Raw genomic sequence first — 20827 nt, 5'->3', positions numbered from 1 at the left:
GCTGTCCTGATCAATCCTGCCTCCACATGTAATGACAGATATTGGTGAGTTTACACCAACAATCCCACAAAATCATTGTGTTTAAAACAGTAACAACTTCCAATAACAACAGTGTTCAGATAGAAGTCAGAGAGCAAGCTGTGTCCACAGTAAATGGCAAAAGTCATATATTTTGTGCATGTATATTATTTACTTATTATATTAAACATAAGTATATTTGGATCATGTATACTAATACAAATAATAACAATAAAAATACTCTGTAATAACAACAACCACAAATTAAATTTGATAGTTAATTTTCCACCAAAACCACCTAAATGCGTCAAGGTAAGTTCTTCTGATCTGGAAGGCAGAAACTTGCAGTTATACTAGCTAAAGTTATGCATTGACTTTAAACTTAACTTTATCGGCTATATGGAGTAAATTGCCCAAATAACAGGTTGCCAGGTTAGGGGCCGACAACAAAGTAATACACATTTAAGTATGAAAAGAACACATTTGGAGTTAATAACGTTCCTACCTAAAGAAGTCAGAATGGATGTAGCCATGTAGCGCATGGCACTGAAGCTAGCTATCAGAAACCGGAAGTAAACAGACTTGCCTATAGAAATAAAAGCACCACTCGTTCATTATTTTTCATACCGGATATGCATTTATGTTTGTAATATTTGCATATGACTCTGGTATAGCTACCATTGGTTATCTTAATACATCCATGGGAAAAGCCAGAAGCTAACATAAATGCTCTACTTTACGTTGTGTTTATGTTACATTACAATTTTCTGCCACTTAACGTTACAGCCTTGTAATGATATCGTGACTGCAGCAGTAACGTACTACAACGTACATGTAATAGTGTTATGTTAGCAAATCTAAATAAGAAGAAACAAACCAACGTTATTTGTGTTAGTGTACGCGTAGTTTGCCTACCCAGTGAGAAGGTGGAGTGAAATGAATCGTTGCAATCACTTTATGAAACAGCAGACTGAACTAAAACACTGAAAAGTTTCGCGGCAAATTTAAGGTTCACTCGGTTTATTTCACCAGGCACCCGCAGGCTCCGCAGCACTTAGTTTCATCACTGAGTATTCAATGCACTCCATGAACCAACGTCAGTGTAATCACAACTCACCTAAAAGTACAAAGACTTTGAATCAGTGTTAAATGATACGTGAGACAAATGTAGAAATCAAACCTGTGTGCTGTGCATGCGTGCTGCCATAACGCAAAAAAAAAAAAAACGACGACAAGACGTGACATATTTTCAACACCCTACGTGTCGAACGGTTGTACGTGAGGATCTGACGCACTATCCCAGCCTTCTGGACTCCGCCGTCTCTCCTTCACTTCGCCACAAACACTAGCTACTTCACCCTCGGTAGAGACTACGGCTGTGCACCGATTGTAAACCAAAGCGGTAAGGCAACATTACATATCTGCAGTATCGTGTCCAACAGTTACCGTTTTGCGGTAAACAAACTTCAACCGGATTGTTGTAATCATGTAACACGAGCTAGTTAGCAGTAAACATCTCTCTTGCTAGTGCGTGACAGCTAGGGCACCGGTGTTTGGCCGTTTTCAAGCATTAGCTAGCAAGCCACAGTGCCAGGTAATAATCGTTAGCTTAGCCCCGACACGATCCAACGCCAAATGTGGCATATAATGTTGCCTTGCTTTTCGTCAAAAGTACACACCTCGCAAGTAAACTGCGTCTCCACATTGTAAGCGGCCATACTTACGTTCGGCGTCTGTCCGAAAAAGCAAAAGGCAGTAGTTGAATAATACAGCATAATTCATTAACTTTTAGGCCTGGTTCGGCTCCGTTTCTCCTCCGGTAATATGCGGCAACGAACAGCGTCTACTAAGGTTAACGGTTAGCCATTTCCATTAACTATGCTAAGCTTTGATTGAATATTTGCGCTACCTGCTTAAATGTCTTAACGGCCGAATTTTAGTTACATGTAGCTATTATCCGATTGAAATGTCACATGATGTCCGGGGTTTGTGGCTTTGCAATTACCAAGGAAAAATTAAAACAGCCACATTTATAATGAAGTCTGGTGTCGTGTTACGGGTTCGCGGTGGAATAGCGAACGATAACTTGCATTGAAGTTACATTGCTCTAAATGATTACTTGAATGCATTTCATATACTTTCATGTATTTTCATAATCTCTTGTCTTTATGGCAGATACATGATTGACGATGTGAAATTTTCTAGGATGATGGAAGCATAGAATAACAAGTCACACGCTAATTAATCAAACCCACGTATTAATAAATGATACGTTGCGCAGATATCTCAAAAGTGCCAGAGTTTACCAAATAGGCTAGAGGCAAAGGGGTTTAATGTTGTATTTGGAGTGACAAATAAAATGTATCAACGCCAATCTCTATCAGTGAAACTAGTCCTCCAAGGCTTGTCGCATACAACTTAATTGTAAATATTAATTAAATAATGAATGATGCAGTGTAGCTTTGCACTATCAGCCACAGGCATTTCAGAGATTTTCATGGTTTATTTTTTTCAATTGCTGATGTAATAGATTTTAAAAAGCCTTTTTATATAGTAGTATAGTTCTTAACATTGACATACAGTTTTGTACAATTCCATTACTGTTGCCAGATAGATTATAAAATGGGACAGTGCAACCTAATGCACTAGATGTGTGCTAGTAAAAAGGCCATACATCATACTTATAACTCATTTTGGTACTTGTGTAATAAGTAATCCATACCCACTATAATTCCGATGCACTGACCCAGACAAATACCACCTCATAGACTTGGTAGAGATTGAACTGAAAGCTTACACGTTGCCACCACTGAGGCTCAGCATCATGACTGTATCATTTTCATCAAGGTACCAGCCTGGTAGGTGGAGAGTGGATGCTGGCTCAGTCCCTCCGGCTGCTGTTTTAGAGAGTGGAGATGATGTGTTCATCTTTGCATATCTGGAAACTCTGCTGTCCAGTGATATGCTACTTATATTGTGTGCAGTGTGTGTGTGCGTATACTTAATGGGGGAATTACAACCATAATTAGTCATTGTGTATGCAGGTTTAGAATTTCTCAATCAGGTTACGTCCATGTTAGGGTGTTATGGTTATTACAGATATGTATCTGTTTGTACCTGCTGGGTGAGATATAGTACATTAGGAAGTGGCAGTCACAGAAAAGTACACTAAATGATTGCTGAAATGCTCTCTTGTAATTGTCTGCACTCTGTGGCACACTCCTCCCAAGGCATTAAAAGAAATGCTAATAATTGTTTGCCATAACTGTTTCACCCACCGCTGCAGCCTCGCGACTCTGTTGACCATTCATTACCCAGGTTAGGGCATATTTGGAGCTGATGACATTATCAGATATTGAGGTTAAGGATGCTGTGTAATAGCTTTCACCAAAGATGTGGCCCAATGACTAAATAATTAATCGACCTTCCAGGGGGAAAATCTCTCTTTCCTATAATATTTGGTCTGGGCCATTAAATAATTCATCCGCCTATCCATAAATTGTTTGTTCAATTGGTGACCTTTTCATGGGATTAAGGAAGCACAAATAATACATTCTTCAGAGACCTGGCATAACGAATGGTACAATTATGAGGCAGGATTGGATCGGATCGGTCGTCGCAGCCTGGTGTTGGTTGCTAAGTGACAGCAGGAACTTTTCCGCCCACTGTGTTTGCTGTTGAAGTCTGAGTGACTGAAAAGGACAAAAAAACAATCGCATTATGGCAGTCTAGACTTGGGCTCTGCATCGGACCTGTTTGTCACTTCCTGTGTCTTTGATGGTCTGTCAGTCACTTAGCGATGAAAGTGCTTTATGAAGTAGATTATTATCAGAGCTCAATTATGGCTCCTATCCACGCTGTCTTCGTTGCACGTACAAAGGAGACAGAATACTTGATCTTTAATGAAATAAACAAGGCGAGTAAATTCTGGTGGAGGCCATGATCCCTTATTGTTTTTCCTATTAAATCCTCTAAAGTCACAAAAGGCAGCTTTAGATGAAATGGAGGAGGTTAGGGGTGCGGTTTGATCATGCACAGGCAGCTGCTCTTCTTCCTAATGCAGTCAGTGTATTGTTTTCTCGCTGATCCACCAAAATGAGCTTATCGGAGATTTGCCTAAAGCTAAATGTTTTATTGCCGTATTTTACTCTTGTGTTTTAGTATTGGGTGGTATTTCAGGTGGTGGCTCTCTCTCTAAGTCTGTGGGATTAGCTCTAGCCTTGTCTTCGTGTGTGAAAAGCAGGGTGCCAACTTTAATGGGAAGGTAGCCCAGTGAACAGCTCGGCCTCTCAGCGGCCAGCGACTCCCCATCGCCTCTCCACCTGCTCTTTGAGAGCACCTAGCTGGCCACAGACATGTCGATCCTGTCCCCTATCCGCTCCTCCTCCCCACTTGTCTTCTCTCCTTCTCCTTCGCTTTCTTTTTCACCTCCTCTGTGCTGTCGCCTTTTTTCTCTTACCGCTCTACCTCCCACCCTCCCTGTTTTCTCATCTTGCTCTCCTTTTCCTCGCGGTCTCCTTCCATCCATCCCATGTCCCTGGCTACCCTTTCCTCCTCCTCCTACCCCCGCCTCCATCCTAAAGCAGAGTAGCTAATGAAGAGCCCCATTTAGCCGGTGACTTTGGTTCCGTAGCGGCGGCCGGCCTCGGCTGCCGTGACTGGCTGTTGAGGCACTGACATCACACAGGGGCCAGCTGTTGATTTGGCGCTGTCTCCAAGGCTGGCTGGCTTGATGGGTTGTGGCAGGTAGGCTTGTGCTCGCACAGCACTCTCCCTCCCCCTCTCTCTCTCTCTCTCTCTCTCTCTCTCTCTTTTTTGTGACACCCACTCTCCCTCACCCTCTCCCATTACACTCCCCTCTCCCCGTCTTACACTCTCACTCAGTCGAGCGAGCGAACAGGAGGCAGCAGGCAGCTGCCGAGGAGCGAGCTGGGAGGTGACTCCAGCCTCCTCTCCAGCAAATTGTGCCTCTTGTACAATGGAAACTAAACGCTTGAGTAGCAGGAGGGATGGAGGGCAGAGCTGCCGGGCAGGTAGGTCCTGCAGCTTCGCGCCACTTGAATCTCACATGCTTTTTCTGATTCCCTGTTCATATTTCTCGGTTATTATTTTGTTCTGCTTTTTTAAATTTTTTCTTTGTCATGTGCCTTTGTGGCTGTTGATTTCTGCCTAAGGTGAACGCATGCTGTATTCAATGCTGTTTATGTTAATTCATGAGAAAATCGCTTCAGCTTTTTTTCTTTCTTTTAACATTGCATGGCAGCAAGTCAGTAAGCAAGTGTGCAGTCTTTTTCTTTGGCTTGTTAAACTAAGCGCAACATGACATTTGGTGTGCCGTCGGTGCCGTGTTACTCAGTGAGCTGAGCCACAGCTTTCCAAATCTCCTCGCTAGTTTGCCAATGCTGCTTCTGCTCTTCATTACGAGGATAATTAACCAAGATCAGCCAATAAGAGGCTTCGCTCTGCATTGTTCTCCAGCCAAGCTCTTCCTCTCTTCCCCCCCTGTTTGTTCTGCAGGTGTTGACTGCAAATTGACTTTTAATGAGTCTGGCTGACTTTTTGAGTTATTCTCCTCTCATAAGGCTCCATAGATTAAAACTGCTAGACTTGCATGTTTGTTTTCTGTGTTTATTGTTTCTCCTCTAATTGCCTAGATTGATATTCCCTGGGAGCTCTCCTATGGAATAGGTAATGGATTACCTACATGCTCTGCTGTGGATTTAATTTATTAATGCTGGCTGAATGTGCCTCTGCTTCGCAGCACCGCGCTCTCTGCCTTAGATGACCTGAAGGCAGAGCGAGAAGCGCAATTACAGGCTCATTTGTGCCTGTTTATGCTTTTTTCAGTTAATTCAGTCTGAGCTATTACAGGCAGTTCCTTAAACTGACACTGCCTCAGTCGCCCCAGAAATTCAAGCAAGCAGTGTATGAAAGTGATATAATTTCATAAGCTTTACACTAATCGCATTCTGGTCCAATTATATAGCTCCCCTGTCAGTGCTTTCCTTGCTTTGCAATTAGCAGAAATGGGTAGAAAATGGGAGATTAGTTACTCAGTTTAGCAAAATGCTGAAATCAATTTTACTGCAGCGCAATGAATGTGAACCAGCATTAGTAACCTAATTAACTGTTAACTTGATGTCTGATTTTATCAGGGTGCATGTCCTGCACTCTGCTGAAGCCGATTTTATTCTAAATCCATCTTTTTGTTGGTATGTCTGAAAGCCAGCAATTAATTGCGGTAAAATTTGTGGCTGCTCTTGATGTGATTCCTGTGTTTTGAAATGTACAGCTTGAGAATTTCAGCCAAGCATCAGTGGCAATTCTAACTCAGAAATTGGGAGCAGGTGACACAAAGCTGTAGCCCTCGGACATGGCATTACCTTTGTATTTGAGTCTCGGCTTTTGTTTCACTTTGCTCCACTGATAGAGCTCTGTTTAGTATTCTACATCTCTGCAGAAAATATCCCAGCTGTTTGGCACCGCTCCTATCGTTGTCCTTTTTGTGTGACACTTGCGAAAGCTCATCAGCAGCCATACAGCATGAAATATTTTTCAATGCGTAATCTGCAGCTGCGTGCAGGAGAATGCTGCCACTTCTTTTTTTTTTGCTCCGGCAGGCGCTTAGAAATCATCGGTGGATTGACTTTGTGATCGGAAAAAGCTTATGAAGGCGATGGCTTGTTCTTTTCCGCCCCACGGTTGACTCATCTCCTCGATCTCCACCGAGAATAGATGGAGGGAGGGATTGAGGGTCCTTCACCTCCAGTTGAGCTGGTTTTTAGCCCAGACAAGTGCCCTGATCCACGCAGAGCTAAGCAGAACAGAACAGGGCAGAGATGTGGGAGGGAAATGTGTGTGTTGTGTGTGTGTTAAGTATACTGGAGTGTGCTCGCTCGCCTGTTCGTGTGTGTGAGTGCTATCACCAGTAGGCTCTAATGCGCTTCACAGTGATTGAAAAAAAGTCCTCTAATTAGCTTGCCATTGATCGTAATTGTCCGTGTGAGTAGTCCGCAAAGAGCCTGGTGTATGATCAACTCGGCTCAGATGACAGCCACCCTTATGACCCCACTGTGGGTTTTTGGAGAAATAATTTCCACCGAGAATGTGTGTTTGATAATTTACAGAGTAATCAAATAGTATTGGTTTTATTGTCATCTTTGATTTTTGTGACGATTATTTCGGTTTCCTGTATCGTAATCCGTCTAATTGAGCGTGTGCGTGTGCGTGTGCGTGTGTGTGTGTGTGTGTGTGTGTGTGTGTGTGTGTGTGTGGCTGATATGCCATCTGGCATGGCAATAAAGGTGGTGTAAAGGGGCGGTGCGACACTGAACGATGCCTGAGGGAGCCTCTTTAACGTTGCCGCGCTCTGCGGCGACTGTAATACCAATGAACCACTCCCTGTCAGCTACAGCACAATACTAGAGGACACACAGGCAGACGGAGAGTCTCTACAAGTTCACTTGTGTGTGTCCAACGGTGATGTTTCCCTGTGTCCGTGCCTGTCAAAATATTTTTTTTGAGGGGGTGGGTGTTGTGCATTGTTTGCGGCATAAGCATTCATAAGACCGTCTCCACCATACTGCATACACACACTCCGTGTGAAGTCCTGAAGCCCGCTCAGCCGCTCTGGCCATAAAACCTGGAACGCCTATGGCCAGACTCAGCCACACCACTGTCGGAACAACTTTTACACTCTGCGTGTGTGCATGTGTGATAGCTGCAGGACCAGCACTGAATTACAGAGCAGTGCTCCACATTTTTCCATTTCAGACATTTAGCTGGCACTTCTATTTGCAGTGGCTTGAATTGGCACCACTTTTGCAAGCAAGAAGGGCAAAATCTAGAGCCACAGCAGCAAAACTGATACTTCTGTCACACCAGAATAACCATGTAAAAGGTACTGGGTGCGTTCAGAAAGCGATAAGAGGCAAATAGAAGAGCAGAAGGGCAGAGATAAGAGTATCTCGGAAAAAGATATACGCTATCTAGAGATGACCAACATGCAGCAATAGATTACTGGCTACAAACTGCATATACTAGATTATGTACTCCAGATGTAAGTAATTATATACATGACATCAACATTGATGAATGGATCCTGCCTCGGGCCACTCGTCCATCTGCCAATGCCAGGGAGAAATGCTACAGGCAGTAGGAGACATTTTCCTTACAAATTTGCTAAAATGTCAAACGACTTTCATGTTAAGGAGTTTTGGAGTCTTAGATTGTATTAACACTAAATAACATTGAGTGGTCCTGTTTAGGTCGCTCAGTAAATATGAACACTCCTAGTATTTGTGGATGGTTGGGCTGTTTGAACTAAAGCAATGCACCAAATGGCGACTGTTCATGGCACGTCGCTCCCACCCATCATCATCGCAGCCTGCTGCCCTCGCTGCAGGCTGAGGAGTCAGGAGAAGGAAGATTATAAAGTGAGCAGGGATTCCACTTGACCTTTTTTGGCTGGCACGGGGGTCTCACCAAGGCCATGTTGGGAGCAGCAGCCAGGCCTTGGCACCACTGGGTGCCAGAGTCAGCGTGGCACCTTGCCCGCTTACTGAGACGGAGATTAGGGGAGGAGGGAGAGGATGCGAGAGACGCAGGGAGACAATGAGAAGCCTGAGCAAGGACCAGTTATATATATGTTGCTATAAAGGAATGTACAACATCAAGTAATGTAATGTAAGAGCTGAAACGAATAATTGATTAATGGATGAGTTGTTTATTTTTTTCTGGCAAAAATTGGTTAAGTTTGCATTTTTAACTGCTAGTTAAACAAAACAAGAAATTTTAAAGATGTCATCTTGGGCGTTAGGTAATTATAATGTGCACTTTTCACTATTCACTTAAAGAATAATTGATTAACGGACTAAACAATCAGCAGATTAATTGATAATGAAAATAATTATTTGCAGTCCTAATCTGATGTTTATCATCCTAATTTGGGAAGTACGACCAACTGCAGCCAATAACGTCGAGCAGTAATATCACGTTTGCACATTACAATTAAGGCAGCAATTCAACAGAATAGTCCAGGGAAGCGGGCGGTAAAATCCTAATTTGGTTAGAAAGCTGGAAATCCCATTTACTGTATGCAGCTCTGTTGTTGTTGGCGTTTTCATTTGTCTGCCCTGCCCAGCCAGTGTCACCCTGGAGTTCAGCTAGAAAGGGATTTGCTGGAAAATAGAGATTGTACGCTAGACGATTTGAAATGTATGTGCAACCAAATGGCGGAGGAATTTCAGCTGAGAAATGCTATCTTCCCCCGCTGCTCTCTGAATTCCTAATGGTTGGTTTTTATGAGGTTGGCAGGGGTGCTTTCTCCTGTTGCCTCCGCCGCACTCCCATCTCTGTGCACATCAATTATTTATTGCGCATAGGCACGCATGGGCCCAGAAATACACACTCGCCACACTTATCTTTTTATTTTTTTTTTTTTTTTTTTGCTCCAACACACAAATATTTCAGAGTTGCTGACATCCTGACTGCTGTCAGTCCGTGCGACCTCGGTGTCAGTGCCGCTCCTAACCTCTGACCTCTCTGACACCACAGCGCTAACCCCGTGCCCCTCTCGGTTGCAGGTCAGCAGGGGTCATGAGGATGTCGGAGGCCCCGGTTGCTGTTCAGAGCAGCTGAAGCAGACATGGGCAAAGAAGTCTCAAATGGCATCGGTAGGCTCAGCCTCATCAACTTCACCAGCCACTTCCTCCTTCGCCACAACCACCACTGGCTACGCAACAAGTACGTCTCCTGTTTATTTCTGTTTTGACAAGAGTCAGGGAATATGGATTTTCTGGGGATCCTAATGTTATTAAAGTCAAGTTTCAATACAAATTTAGTGTAAAATTTAACCAAATTTCCAGAAATGAATGTGCATTTTATTCCGCTACTGTCACGCAAATGTTAGAAGTTGATTCATCAAGATAAACAGCTGGTGGCGCTAATTCTCCTGTCAGCTGCCAATAAACCACTGCAGAAGAAAAGGGCGCAACATGATGACGTAATTAAAAGAGCCCCATACTTAATAAACAACACCAACAACCCAGCCTCTGAGATGCTCAGACTAAGCTATGGAACTATATCACTATATATATTAGGGCTGTCAGCATTAACGCGTTAATCGCAATGCGATTAAGGGCCGAGCATAACGCGCAATTTTTTTTTTAATCGCATGCCGCCATTTATTAATTTATTTTCACTTCACTCTGCTTCATGTCGTGCCTAACAGGCTACTATTTTGACCCTTTGCCGCACCTTTACTTACTTACTCAAGCTGTCATAGACTTCCTCGTAACACATCCTCCTGCTGCAGGCTGCATGATGGAGAAATGCAGCTACAACACAATTCTGAATGGCGCTTTTTATTTTCCAAAACTCCCGGACGGCTCGTAGACAAGTTGAAAGCCATAGGCACATTGTGTAAAGCCAAATAAAAATATCACCAAACACGTCAAGCTTGAGCTACCAACTACGAGCTAAGCATAGTCCAGTTAACGTGACTCAGGTTGATGCTAGTGGGCTCAGGCAAAGCACTATTTTGGAGAGTGCTACTCGCCGACGTGTTGTTGAAACCAAAGTGCAAACGCTGTCTCATCAACCGGTGATCACTGGACGTCAGGGAGTAATCCAAATTATTAGTTTCTGTACACTATTTTGACTCTGGTAAGTAGGGTTGGGTACCGTAACGTGCCGACCTAAACGGTAGTAACGAGACCGAAATAAGAGCAAAAATTTCGGTGCCTCATTTTGGCTCCTGACTTTACACTACACCTGACAGCATGTAACGTTAGCCTACCTTTAGCTAGCAGCTGGATTAAACACGGTTAAAATGCTGACAGCTAACGTTAAACAGTGTAAAGTGTGACTGTGTTTCACTGTAGAGGATTCCAACACCAGGATGTAACAGTCTGCTCAGCTGCCGTTGTCGGAATTAAACAATACAGACGGTGCGTTCACTTAAAACACGTAGCCTCGTGGTGCGTTCACAGTAATTGTAAAATCCCCTTTTTCCATCTGGTGGTTGTTTTTGTCGTGAAATAAGTGGATATAATTTGAAATAGTTATTGTTATAGTTATTACATTATTATTAAATCTTTAATTTTGACCATGGCCTTAACAATAAACAAGTTGCTGATTGTTGTTTAGTACCTTTCTTTTTTTTTTTTCTTCTTTTGTTTACAGTAAATAAATAAATAAACAAATACAAATCTTAAAGTCAAGTTCATAAAGTAACTTTCTTTGCATTCATATGATTCCCAATCAAGATACCCTGGTAAGAATTGCTTTCCATTGTTAATATATACTTAAAAACAGTTCTGAAATGCAAAATAATAGAATTTTAATCATGTGATAAAACATGTGATTAATCGCGATTAACTATAGAAATTCAGCGATTAGTCGCAATTTATATATATATATATATATATATATATATATATATATATATATATATATATATATATATATATATATATATATATATAAAATTTATTTTCATTAAGTGCTCAAAAATAGACATTTGCCTTTTCACTATTGTGTGCTGCACAATCATTTTGCAATTCAAGAATAAAGCCCTAAAAAGATACATTAATTTCCTTTAGACCTACATAGTCACACATTGACTCACCAGTTATCACTTCCATTAAAACATTAAGAATATACATGACATCATTTCCTGTTATTTTGACATGGTACTCTGTATTAGTAATTAGTTGTGCAGTAGTGCAATGTCAAGTACTTATATATTAAATAACCAATACTTTTTACTCCAGTTTCAGTCTGTTCACATATCTCTATCATTAGACTAGTGTTTTTTTATTTTTTTTTATTTATCCTTTATTTTACCAGGTGATGTCCCATTGAGATAATCAAATCTCTTTTACAAGGGAGCCCTGGAGCAACAGTACACAAGTTACACAGAATCACAAAAACAGACACAGCAAACAAAAAACATTTACAGTACATGTAAAACAATTAGTGTAAGTACTCTTTCCAGAAACTCCGGTATTTTCTCAAATAAATGTACTATAAATGGATTAACCACATAATTTGTTCATTTTTTCTTGTGTTAATGGAATGTCAGAAAGCCAAGCTTTTTATTTTAAACTAAACAAACGTTTTATGTCAGTCTCAAACACAGGTACAGTGTCAACCTGTAATAAAGTTGTTGTTTTTTACTACTGACTTGAAGCAGAAATTCATTAAAATGAAGCTGCACAATTCTTCAGTGCACTTGGTTGGTTGTGACTCAAGTTAGAAGTTTCTGTCCTGCTACAGTATTGCAGCATGAAAGAAAATAGTGATCATGACATTGAGAGAATCATCCATGTGACATTACAATATTAACATAGCCTCAGATGTATATTTAAAAGAAAAATATGTTGATTTTGTTTTCATACTCCGTCATAAGACCCCAATTTGCTACTCCTTAAATTCCCAGACGTTTCCTTAATGTAACACTAACGATCCAATGATGATCTATATTACTTATGCAGTCAAAACATCAGGGATTCTAAACAGGCACACAGTGCAATTTCCTCAGCCATGAGAGATGAGATGGTGAAATTCAAATGCATCAAAGTCTGAAGCCAAATTTAGTCCAACACTCCAGTCCCATGATAAAATGTGTTTTGGAAGAATGAATGATTCGGTGAGGGACAAAGTAACTATCCATCACAAGCCCAGCTCTTGAAAATATCTGTCCAATATTGCAAATCTTCAACAGAGCGACTCAAGAGACTTCACTCATCAAAATGTCAGCAACAGACACTAAATATTCAAAGGCGTGCACAGCACCCTGGAGTATTAAGCTGTTTTCCTTCAGAATGTACAAATAATGTAAAGCAGCAGCCGCCGTTGCTTTTGTCAAACCTCTGACAGGTCATTGAAATTCAACATCTGACTCTCCAGTGCCCAGCCCCATTTTAGCTAACCTCCTAGCCTTGCACAGCATCAGGTTAGCAGTACATTTGCCCAGCAGAAGAGCACCGGAGGGCAGCGGACCTCACTAGAAGTCAATTACTCTGACATAGAGGAATTGGATGCCGCCTTTTTAAAGAGCGGCTCCCGCTCGCTGTCTCAGCTCTTTTGGGACGAAGATAAACATTCGATTCTTAGCCAGCCGCTTTTGCTGCTCAGCGATCAGATAGGGAAATGGCTCTGATCACTGCAGGGCAAATAGGTTGAGTCTCCGCTGATTGGTGATGGTTGGAACACACACGCAGCCACGTACACACTCAAGCACAGAGTAGGTGCTGTCATTTGTGGATCCAGTTTTGATGTGCAAAGTGAATTTGATGAGCCCATCTCTAATTAACCTATTAATCATAGCTCTCATGTACCAGATGTCTGCTCTCCCTTCTTTATGTCTGTGTGTGTGTGTGTGTCTGTGTCTGTGACTGCATGGGGCCTGACTACATAATTAGGTCATATCAGCAGGATCAACTCGCACCATGACTTCAACATAGGGAGGTCATGGCATTACACAGTTATTTCATGCAACAGACCATAGGTGCAAAGCAACTAATGATCCAAGATTGGCAATAATGTAGAGTTCTTATATTTTGAAAATTATTTTTTTGACAAATTAAGCTGACATAAACCCCAAAAGTCTTCATGTTGTATGAACAATGTTTGAACCAGTCATTAAATTGACCAAACTCTGGGTCTGGAGTGTAATCTGCATGCTTGAACTGTTCCTTTACAATTTACACACTGAGTAATTTGGGTGGTGGGGGGGGGGGGGTGTGGACCTCTCCCTTTCCTATCTTCCTGCTCAGATACAGTATGGCCTTTACATATACTACTGTATATTGTGTGCTGGTAATTCAAGGTTTTGGATGGCTGTACGCAATCAGAAACTTTGCCTTTACAGCGTTAAACGAATGAAAACACAAATAATAAACCTTCATATAGTTTGAAATTGTTTAGGCAATTCCACATTTTTGCAGATAATAGATCATATGATTTAATATCAGGTAAATTAGTTAAATACCAAATTAAATTTTATATTAAATAAAACCTATATGGTAGTGTGTTTCTGTCACTTTTTGGCTGCACTGCCTTCACTCTGCACCCTCAAAATTTCAATTAAGCATATATATATATATATATATATATATATATATATATATATATATATATATATATGGCCCCCAACCAAAAAAGGTTGGGGGCTGTGACCCTCCACGCCTCCTTTAACACTTTGGAACCTCGATGTCAAAGGTTTATTAGTTTCTGGGCCCAAGGGGAGACCAACACTGTAATCTGAAGCTGTTGGATCTCACAGGACCAAACTGTCCCCCTGCTGTGTCTTGTCCAATCACGTCCGTCGTCTGTAGCTGAACAGCTGCAAAACTGTGAGCCAGCACAGACGGACAGAAAGTGACGGGTGATCACAGACTGTGTTGATGACACAAAGCGCCGCTCCTTTTTCTCACAGCGTACATTGGGTTTGAGTTGTCAAACTCTGATGTAGCTAATGACATTCTAAATGGCTGATTTCCATTTAGATATGGAGACATCAGTAATGTTATAAGTTACACCTGTGTTTCTACTGCCACAACAACTCTAAATGTCTGCCATGAAAACATTGTTAGGCTGCTCGGTGGCAAATTGGCATCCGTGCACTCACGGCAAATCACTGTTACTACTGCTGCAGTATTGTAGCTTCCACTTTCTAAATAAAACCCACAAGAAAAAGTGAGACAAAGTAAACGGTCATTACTAAACACTCTTCAAACAACAGTATGGACCACACCACAGATGAAGAGCAGGCGCTTTGCTGTGGGCCTGATTCAATGATGCCGTGTGAACAAGTAAGTTTTATTTATTACTGTATGGCTAAAGAGCTTTCTTCATGTCAAGTTTGTTTTACTATTTTTACTTTTATGGACCTTAATGCCACAGTATACATATAGACACTATATATTATAATTCAGTTTCTTATTTAATAATGTAGGCCTGTGCTATTGCATTTGTTTATTATTGCATTACTCCCTAGTGTGCATTATCCAAAAATGGCTTAAAATGAGTTCATATCACAAACATAATGATGATAAACTGTTTCTCTTTCACAGTGTAGAGAAGAAGGATGAGGACAATGACTGGTGGCCTCAACAACCACTGGGCACAGCCCAGATTCTCCGTGTTACCTTGTGTTGTCTTGTGAAATAATAAATTCGCTCTAACTAGTGAAAAAGTGCATATTTTGTTGATATTGTTGTATTGTGTTGGTATACTGTATATACAATCACCCTGACACATGCTTTTTGGAAAGCAAAGCAAAATCAAACACATTTAGTATAAAACTGCTAATATGGGAGTATTTTAGGTAGTAGAATTTGGGAATTACAGCCTGACTGGTGCAGGATTTTTAAGGCTGACACCGACATCAGCTCTTCTTCTTTTTTAATTTAATGAACACTAACATTTTTAATTAATCGCTTACATTTGTTTTTTTAAGGAAACTCAATCATATGTACAATGCGGGTAATAGAATAATACACTTGCCAGTACTCTCTGGTGGACCAACGGCAAATGTATGGTGTTTCTAGGTGACCTCAAAAATCTGTTTCCAAATAATCATCCATATATCTGTTATACTTGTAAGTGTTTGGGCCAATTAAAACTACTTGATTATTGAGCTGTCCAGATACAGTACATACCTGGGGGAGAAATGTGTAGAATAGTTATACTTTGTGGTATATCTTATTTGTAGGTTTCTGTTATTTGAGGCTTTGATACTTCAATAAAAGACATTACTTTATAATAATGGAGAACTTCATACCGTGAAGCCTCTCATCCTAACATGCTCATCCCCTCATGGACATTTCGGTCTCTTTCAGGTTCTCTGTATTTGCCAGCATCTCCGAGTAAGACTTTGCAATGAGAATGTCCGATACAGTTGACACTGAAACGATGAAAATTTCCGAAGCTGGCGACACGGTGCCATCTCCAAAAGACAACGCCACCAAATCTGAGATCACTGACCAGAGCCAGAGCAGCAGAGATGAACACGGCAGCAACAATAACCGGGACGTACAGGTAAAGAACTAAATGATATATATATATATATATATATATATATATATATATATATATATATATATATATATATATATATATATATATATATATATATATATATATATAAAAACACCCCTTTCATATGCTGACCCGTATCATATAGATCAAAACTGACTTTTGTCACAAAAGCGTTCAGGCAGTCTTTTTTTGTTAACGTTTCCTCAACACGTCACGTACTCGTCTAATCGGGGAGGTTAGAGGTGTCAGCAACCTGACCGGACCAGGAGTGATGTTCATTTTTCTTCCACACTCTTCTCCATAAAAATTCAGTAAGAGTCGACGTCAAACGCCAACTGCCCTGGGGATCTCTTGTCACCTGCGGCATTCAAGATGATTTTTCCGGGCTGCCTCAGCAAGAAAAATGATTCCTGAAAAGTATCATCTGCACAGACTGAAATAATAATGTGGTGCTTGACTCTGCCTTGCCACAGCACCAAGGTTGGTCACTACTGAAACGGAGTGTGGAAAAAGATAATTTGGTTGTGGAAACTAGTGAATCTCATAGATCCTCCCTGGGAGATATTAAGCAGTGGATCTACTGGGGATTCAGGGCAGCTGAGATCACTTTCAAATAAACTGCCAGTTAATTAGTTCTCCATGTCATTGCAACAAATGTGCTCTGGGACCGCAGACAATTTGCACTTGTTAATTTGGCTTCAATAGTAAAACCGGTGCTGACTGGTTAGTGCTCCCAAATGGCAGAATTATGTGCAATGTCTTCGATTGTGGTCAAGGAAACAAAATCCAAGAAGGGAAAAGGATTGTCTCTGGCTGCAGCCTAAAAATAGGATTCAGGCCAATCTGGCCTTGTGGTTGGAGGCAGGCAGAGCAGGGAAGTGAGGCAGGCAGGCAGATAATCTGGAGCTCAAATCCTGGCTTATCTACGAACTTCCTGTGTCTATGTTGCCCAGAGGAACAGAATGACACCAGCAGGGGGAAGCTGAAGGGGTGAGAGGAGGGGACATAGGAGGAAGAGGGAAGAGAGAGGGATGGGTTAAGAGGTTAAGAATGAGGGAGCAAGGATAGAAGGAAGGTGAAAGAGCATGAGAGACACGGTATTGAAGATAGATGGACGGAAAGCCGAGGGAAGACCAAAAAGAAGAATGTAGATGAAGGTTAACTCTACTGAACACCTTCTAACTACTACTGTAGATGAAAAAGTGTGGTCAAAATAACTCACCACTGAGCACATCTGAGAGTTATGCAGCACCAGTAATTTGAAACTATGTAGGGGTTGCAGTAATTGTCCAGAACAGACGGAGCAAAAAGGAAACCGAAAGACTCTGAGACGATGTAACTTTTAAAAGATGAATTGACACAATCTTCCTCTTGGAAATATAAAGTTGACTTCATAAGCAATAAAACGCATCATTGCTCACTTCAATATACACTTCGTTCTGCTGCTTTCTCAATGTGTCAAGCTATTTATTTTTGCAACCGAAATGAGAAAATCTTGGGAAATTCAACGTGCCATTATCCTGTAATTACCACTTGTGGCCACAGTGGCCGCTGTTCAGCATAAATGACTTACCGTTGTCTTATATTTAAACAATCGATTTGAAACTAGTGAATGAAATTAGCAGTGTTTTTGATGGAATTTTAAAGCAAGCAAACTGTTCTCTTCCTCAGCTCTTACCACCTAAAGCAAAACTCTGTCCCTTCACATCTCACCTCAGATTGACTTTGCATGTATCACTGCCTCCTCTGTTTTTCTTTTTTTTGTGACCTCTCCAAATTTAGAATGTATCTAGCGACTTACTTCTCCTTCTACTCCTTTTCCATAAAACTCACCCCTGGCATAATTATTCCATGGTCACAGGACCATATGCCAAGATATGCCATCCACCCTGAAGCCCCTGACCTTTCTGCTTGTTAATTTCAGCAGTGGAGGAGGTGGAGCTAATTCTGTCGTTTTGTGTAAGGGCGTCGGTTAAATGCCTGAAAGGTTCATTGTGGGAGAAATAGAGGAGGTAGGGAACTAGGTAAGAAACAGGGGAGGGGGTGGCAGTAGGTGCAATGTGGAAAAGCATTCCAACAGAGGAAGGTGGGGGGGGGGTGAGAGACTGGGTGACTTTGCCACCATCTGCCTCCAGCTCTGTCCCCTGTAGCAGGACAGGTGGCTGGTGGCCGGCCTACTTCTGCTGACTTCAGCCCTTTCCCATTCCTTTATCTCCTGCCGGCATTGTTCATTCCCCACTGGCCCCACACCGCTCAATTAGCTGGTGTAGCGGTGCGCTCACAGTCCCAGCCCTCTCCTCCCCCCACCCTTCTTCTCCTCCATCCACATCCATATTACCTGATATAGAAAGGGGCGCGGCAGGTCACAGGCATTGGAGATTGGCGAAAAGCGGTCCATTTAAAAAATGTTTTGGCCCTCAAGCTCAATAAGAGGGTGGGGGTTGTCCTTTTGATTTCAGAGGACAGGTGGTGAAGGACAGAGTGGTGTGCACTTGTGTGTGGATGCATGTTGAGATTAGGATGCAGAGGACTGGGCTCTGTTACAATTTTGCCTGAAATGGCTCCTGCCAGGTTCGCTTCCCCCCCCCCCACCCTCTCTCCTCCCCTCCTCTGCTCCTCTATGCATGCTACTGAGAGACCTTCTGTTTATACGTACACACACATACACACACACACACACACACACACACACACACACAGCCACCAGTGCGTGAAGCACAGAGGCAGCGAGCTGTCTCACACACTGTTGGGCGGCCAGTCTCTCTCTGCTTTCTTCATCTCACCTCCAGCGCCTCGGTTTGATTCACATGACGGCTAAATGGAGCTGAGAGCAGCGCATAAGACTGACCCGAATCGTGTGTGTGTGTGTGTGTGTGTGTGTGTGTGTGTGTGTGTGTGTGTGTGTGTGTGTGTGTGTGTGTGTGTGTGTGTGTGTGTGTGTGTGTGTGTGTGTGTGTGTGTGTGTGTGTGTGTGTGTGTGTGTGTGTGTGTCCACAGTGCAGCCGCTTTAGTAGCATATGCTCTGCAAAATTAATTCATGCTCCCAGGAAAATGGTAAATGTTTAACTTGAGATTTCATGCTGCACAGGGAATTTGCAGATCAATGCAGCTAAATTTTGTTTCTGTGTCCTTAAATTTTTCAGTTCAGGAACAGATGTAAAAACACCGGCATTACAGAAGGTTATTTGTCTTTTTCTGCTGTCTTGGTATAAATTGTTTTGCTCTTCTGCAGAGCTAGTAGCACACGCATGCACAAAATGTAGGCCAGTCATATTTAATTCAAACCTCTCCGCTTTCTTAAAGTAACAATCCTCTTTCTCCCACCAAACTTCTGTGGTTTGTTTGATTTTTCTTCCTGTGCACTTTTTCCCTGCACCCCTCCCTTACCTATGGACAGCCTGTGAAGTACTCTAAGGTACGGTACGCTCGACGTGCATGTTGTGCAAGGATGCTCCAACCTGTGTAATGTGCACTTGGATTGCGTTGTTTGCTTGAAATAAATTGGAAGTTGTAACTGTGTTTCCTGTCAAGCAAGTTGTCATTGTACACATTGCTCCCGAAATTTTTCAAATGAGTTCAGACCAATATGTTTTGATGCTATTAAATGAATGATAGTGGAGGCTATTGTGTGTGTATTATGCCTGGAAAAAACTAATAGTTTGAAATGGCCGTTTCCTGTGTGCTTGCTACATTGCTGTAGATGGTTCGTTCAGGGAAAAAAACAATGAGACGGCTTGGGTTTATGTGAAAATGCTTACTCCATTTTTTATTTAAGATTGTTCTGATAAAGTTATCTGAGAAAATCTGCAGCTACTGGTGGACAATCATGCTAGCTGCGAAGAGCTCCGTCACTCAGGAAAAGATTTGACATTTAAAATGGGAAATATTGTAACTGTAGGGTTTGCTTGCAAAGAATCGATTGTGCTCGCTGGCTGTTTGTTTTAATTTGGCTTGTCGCTGTGATGCGTGATAATATTGATGCGGTTATGTGTGTGTGCGCATGGTTTTAACTGTAACTGTAACTGCCCACCTACCTGCACCCCCCTCCCCCTTAGTCCAACACCAGGCTAAAGCTGGTGCGGAGCCTGGCAGTGTGTGAAGAGTCCTTTCCTTGTGCTATTCCTGAGCCTTCAGCAGCACCTCAGGTAACAATCTCTGAATAACCAGAGTGTATTCAAATTAGGAGTGTGCTGGTTTACCAGTTTTACTGTACACCATATTCTGATGGTAACAATTACTGGACAGTTACTGTCAATACCGCGACTATTGCTGTTTTTAGAGGGCACCATGAAAACTGCTCTCCTGTCTTTATTAGCAGCTATTAGCCTTTTTACCAGTCAAACGGAGTCAGCGCTGGACCAACGGAACCAGGCTGCCTGCCTGCCTAGTTCTAGCTACTCTGGCCATGAACTGTTATGCCAACATTAGCTCGTGAACCTAAGTACAGCTAGTTCATGGCTGCCCAAGTCGTAATGTTCCGTGAGAGAGAACATGCATTTTACAGTACGCGACAACAACATTCTGCCTTTTTACTTATAACACCCAGCAGGACACACTTACAGTACTAACTTACTTAAAGACCACTTCTGGACATAGACTGGACTTTAAGACATAGAAAAAAATACTACGCTTTGAACAATTCGTTGCACGTGATATGATTTTCCACCAAAAAATGCAGGTTTGAGGTAATTTTCAGGTCTAATAGTATTTCTGGAAAGCTTGATAGTTATCGTGATAATACAGTTAGGGGTGCACGATATAT

General features: G+C 41.9%; 2 protein-coding genes across 11 annotated transcripts in view; one reads left to right on the top strand and one right to left on the bottom strand.

The window, feature by feature from the left end:
* The window catches only part of zranb3 (zinc finger, RAN-binding domain containing 3), a 74813-nt gene extending 73262 nt beyond the window's left edge, over nt 1–1551 (bottom strand). The window contains 1 exon segment of the mRNA XM_028571625.1: nt 1465–1551. The gene's annotated coding sequence lies outside the window, so the exon portion shown is untranslated.
* r3hdm1 (R3H domain containing 1) overlaps nt 1235–20827 on the top strand; it is a 46674-nt gene continuing 27081 nt past the window's right edge. For 3 of the 10 annotated variants that reach the window (XM_028571617.1, XM_028571623.1, XM_028571624.1), the window contains exons 1-5: nt 1235–1420; nt 9603–9762; nt 15867–16065; nt 19463–19480; nt 20121–20210. In XM_028571617.1, coding sequence (XP_028427418.1) covers nt 15907–16065; nt 19463–19480; nt 20121–20210 — 267 coding nt within the window. In that variant the 5' untranslated portion in view covers nt 1235–1420; nt 9603–9762; nt 15867–15906. Of the gene's footprint in view, nt 1421–4905; nt 5052–9602; nt 9763–15866; nt 16066–19462; nt 19481–20120; nt 20211–20827 lie in introns of those variants that run through there. The other 7 variants (XM_028571618.1, XM_028571615.1, XM_028571622.1 and 4 more) reach the window with 5 other exon arrangements.

Source organism: Perca flavescens, chromosome 24 (assembly GCF_004354835.1).
Source record: "Perca flavescens isolate YP-PL-M2 chromosome 24, PFLA_1.0, whole genome shotgun sequence".
In the NCBI taxonomy this organism is placed as follows: Eukaryota; Metazoa; Chordata; class Actinopteri; order Perciformes; family Percidae; genus Perca; species Perca flavescens.
This window is presented reverse-complemented; position numbering and strand designations above follow the sequence as displayed.